The 3,812-nt window shown below is 43.0% G+C and overlaps 1 protein-coding gene across 1 annotated transcript; it reads right to left on the bottom strand.

Moving 5' to 3' along the window:
• Positions 1–1,210: 1,210 nt before the first annotated feature.
• dio2 (iodothyronine deiodinase 2) lies at positions 1,211–3,546 on the bottom strand. Its single transcript, XM_019884261.1, has 2 exons — positions 3,138–3,546; positions 1,211–2,351 (listed from the first exon to the last, which is right to left on the bottom strand). Exons 1-2 carry the CDS (start codon positions 3,360–3,362, stop codon positions 1,761–1,763), a joined length of 816 nt encoding a protein of 271 aa, XP_019739820.1. The 5' UTR covers positions 3,363–3,546; the 3' UTR covers positions 1,211–1,760.
• Positions 3,547–3,812: the final 266 nt, after the last annotated feature.

Below are 3,812 nucleotides of genomic sequence, written 5' to 3'. Positions count from 1 at the left end.
GTGTGGTCTTCATCTGACAAAAGCATTTTTGTGCAGGAGGCAAGGTGTGCGGCGCCAGACGTGCAATGTAAAAGGTTTCCCAATTGATGATGATGTAATCTACTATTTATATTAGAAACGCTCTATGAGTAGCTATTCACTAACCCTAACCCCACAACGTATATTTATTGAGTATGGTATTACTGCATAACACTTTCAAATAGACTGTCTCCTTAAACTGAATCTGAAGTCCAGTTCTTCATTTGTTTTCTATGAGCAACACCCCCCCCACCCCCCTTGAAACCCTGCAACATGCACTCGCCATCTTTAAAATGCCAACGTGAGTGCACCTGGCTTTTTAATAGGAAGGAGAGATCTGAATCAGTTTGGTCAAATTCATGTTAAAACATGACTCCTTCCTGCTGAGTACTTCAAGTGGTAAAGCAAGAATGTTAAAACAGCTCATTTTCATCGCGCCCCCGTTTAGTGTCCTTTGCTCCTACACGTTTGCAGGAAAAACAGGACACGGATGATGAATCAGAACATGAATTTTGTGCTACGTTGGTTGTTTTTGTTTTTTTAGGTGGAGGTTGGCAAGGATTGACATTGATTTCAAATGATGCTTCTGTCCCCATTGGTGGTTTGGGGAAAACAAAAATATATATATATATATATATATATATATACACACACACACACACACACACACACACACACACACACACACACACACACACACACACACATACATACACACACACTGTTTCGGGCAATTTGTTAGACTACACTTGTACTATGCACAAATAATGTGGCAAAATGAGAAGAAAACAGGTGAACAACATAAGAAAAGATTTTAAAACTTCTGTTCTAAGAGAAGTAAACCAGTAATGAATAGAAAGAGCAAAGTTAAACTGTAGCTCTGACAGGAACACGCTGAACTCTCGAGCCTCATAAGACTGCATGAAGCTACAGAGAATGAAATCAGAGAGAGTCAATACTGTATAGCAGTTGCTCCAGATGTTTCATATATCACAAGTTTACGAGAGGTTGGAAGACGAAAATGATGAGGCCTTTCCGTCCGAGAACAAAAGTCTGAAGAAGTGGATTCAGAAAACAGTCAGAATAACGGTGAGATGGAATTGTGAATCTGGGGCGGGACTGCTCATTTACAATCCTGAATGTGCCAGTGAGTGGAGACACAAAGGGGAAATATTGCAGTGACCTAATTTGACCAACCAAGGAAGTTTGCCAAATACTGATTTGGAGGACACTTTTTTTTTTTGCAGAAATGTTACATCACTTTAGAGTGTTTTTTTTTTTTTAATTTTGCAGAACAATAACTTTTCAATTTGACATTGTCAGAAAACCCAGTCATGGTCTGAATTAGTCTGGAAAAAACTGAGTGCAGTTTAACGAGTTGACAATTTTGGCCAAGACCTTGTGTATGAATGGGCATATAGCTAAGAAAGGCCCACATAAAAGTATGCATGAATTATTACAATGAATTATCGTGGAAAAACACATTTAAAGACCAACACAACCTCCTTAATCAGCTGTACAAACTAAAGTTATTTCTCTCTCTTCAATTTCAGGAATCAACAGGACTTGTGGCAGCAGAGAACAGTTTTCGTTATCGGCACGACGAAGCGTTGAAAGTTTTTTTTCAGTCAGTTCGTTATTTGTCATGTTTCAGACACTGAGAAAAACCAAGGTTATCTTAAGGAGCAAAAAAAAAAAGCAGGATACTGTAGTTCCTCTTCTTCACCTGCTTTTGATAACTTCTATCGTTTACCATAACTCTGTTCCAGCCACTGCCGCACCTCCTTCAGATTGTAAAAAAAAGGCCCCTTGCCCCCCAAATAGCTAACCTTTCTGTGTTGTACGATACACACGCGTTCGTTAGACACACCGTAAGCCACATTAGCATTGTTGTCCATACAGTCAGCGACCAGCTGACACTGCGGGGGCAGAGAAAAGTGATCAATCAGCTTGCGCGCCGCTCCCAGCCTCTCTTCTAAACTCTGATGCTTGCGCACATCGAAAGAGCAAGAGCCCATAGGTGGGGCCACCCAGCCGTCAGATGGATGAGCCTCGTCAATGTACACCAGCAGAAAATCAGCAACATCACTGAAGTCTTCCACCAACTGCCGGAAAGCCGGCAGGTGGCTGACGAACGGGGGTCATGTGGCTGAACCAAAGTTGACCACCAGAGGGCGATCTGACGACTCAAAATCCAGGAGGCGGCATTCATCTCGATTTCGGACCCGCGCACTATGTTGCTCATCAGGTGTCGGCGTAACCTTTTTGCTCCACCGAGGACTAGCCGAAACCTTCACCACTTTGGAGTTAGGCGCCTCACAGCCAAGTTTGACCTAAAGAAGCAGCAAGAATAATTGACATTTACCTCCCAGATCCAGTGACCAAGCGGTGCCATTATGTATAAATTCCAGTGCTGGTACACGATGTACGACAGCGCCTCTCCATTTTGACCTCTTTTGATCTCTTGGACGGGATTTCTGTCATTTCAGCCATAGGTCAACAGTCTATGATTAGATTAGCTGGGGAGGAATTGTGACTTTGGTCAAATATTTACAATTGGAACATCATGCCACTGTTTACTTTAAATTGTGTCATGCAAACCGGAATCTCAACCTAAACTCCTGCTGGCACGCCACCGTAAAAAGCTGCTCTTCGTTTTTACATCACAAATACAAAAATAAATAAATCAATAAGGAAATAACATTTGCCACGTCTCTGCTCACTGGAACTTACACTGCACTTTGATGCGGGCAGATCCGGCACACCTCTCGTTAAACCTGGCACGTTATTTCTAGTTCTGCGGTCAGATTACAGAACGATAATGAAATATGATTACGGGAGCATGTTTCCAGACACACGTGCGCTTACGGCGCAGCGGAGCTGATCATGCGATTGTTCGAGATGACAAAATGAACAAAAGTGGACCTCAATGCAGTATTTGACATCAGCTGTGCTTTGACGTTATTTCGGCGTATGACATATGTTCATTTATATCCCAGTAAAACTCCGAAAAAGTCGCACTGATGGCGTCTTGATAAATTACAGGCATATGTGTTAATGTGAGCGTTTATCGTTGCATCGTCGGTTACTCTGCAATCCTTCAGTCTCCATCGCCTTACCTTTTTGTAAGCGTCCAGCAAGAAACTGTTCCAGATGGAGCGGAGCCCAGCCGTTGTCAACATGCGACGCCACTCTCCCGAGCCGGCGGAACTGGAGCAACTTAAAAGCGAAACAATGCGCTTCACCAGCACCATGGAATCGTACAGCGCCAGGAAGAGGCAGTTGGAAAAGAAACCAGGTAATATTTGGAGTGTCACCAGCAGATCTTCGCTGCCCATCCCCATTTTGTCTCTCTGCACGCGATCGCTCACAGCTGCTACAAGTTGCCGGTCATAGCGCGCCGCGACCCACACTGGTGCGGCTCAGACACTGCCCACATGCCTTCAGCACGGCGCCGTGCACGCTTCCAACTTAATGCGCACGACGGGGGAGGTGAGCACTACGTCATCACAACATTTCGAAAGTCATCCCGTGTGTGCAAGTGTATGTGTGTGTGTGTGTGTGTGTGTGTGTGTGTCTGTGTGTGTGAGAGAGAGAAGCCCTCCAAAACATGTATATAAATAAATATATAATATAATATATATATATATATATATATACACACACACACACACTTTACAAGCGCAATCAACAATTAAAATGTCATTGTCATTTTTTAATTGATTAATAAAATCTTTTTCTTCGGGTCCGTGGGATTAATTAAAATGTCCTTCTTTTCAAATCAATTAATTTTG

This window comes from Hippocampus comes, unplaced genomic scaffold (genome assembly GCF_001891065.2).
Source record: "Hippocampus comes isolate QL1 unplaced genomic scaffold, H_comes_QL1_v1.1 scaffold331, whole genome shotgun sequence".
Taxonomy (NCBI): domain Eukaryota; kingdom Metazoa; phylum Chordata; class Actinopteri; order Syngnathiformes; family Syngnathidae; genus Hippocampus; species Hippocampus comes.
Note: the sequence above shows the minus strand (reverse complement) of the source record. Positions and strands in the feature narration are given on the sequence as shown.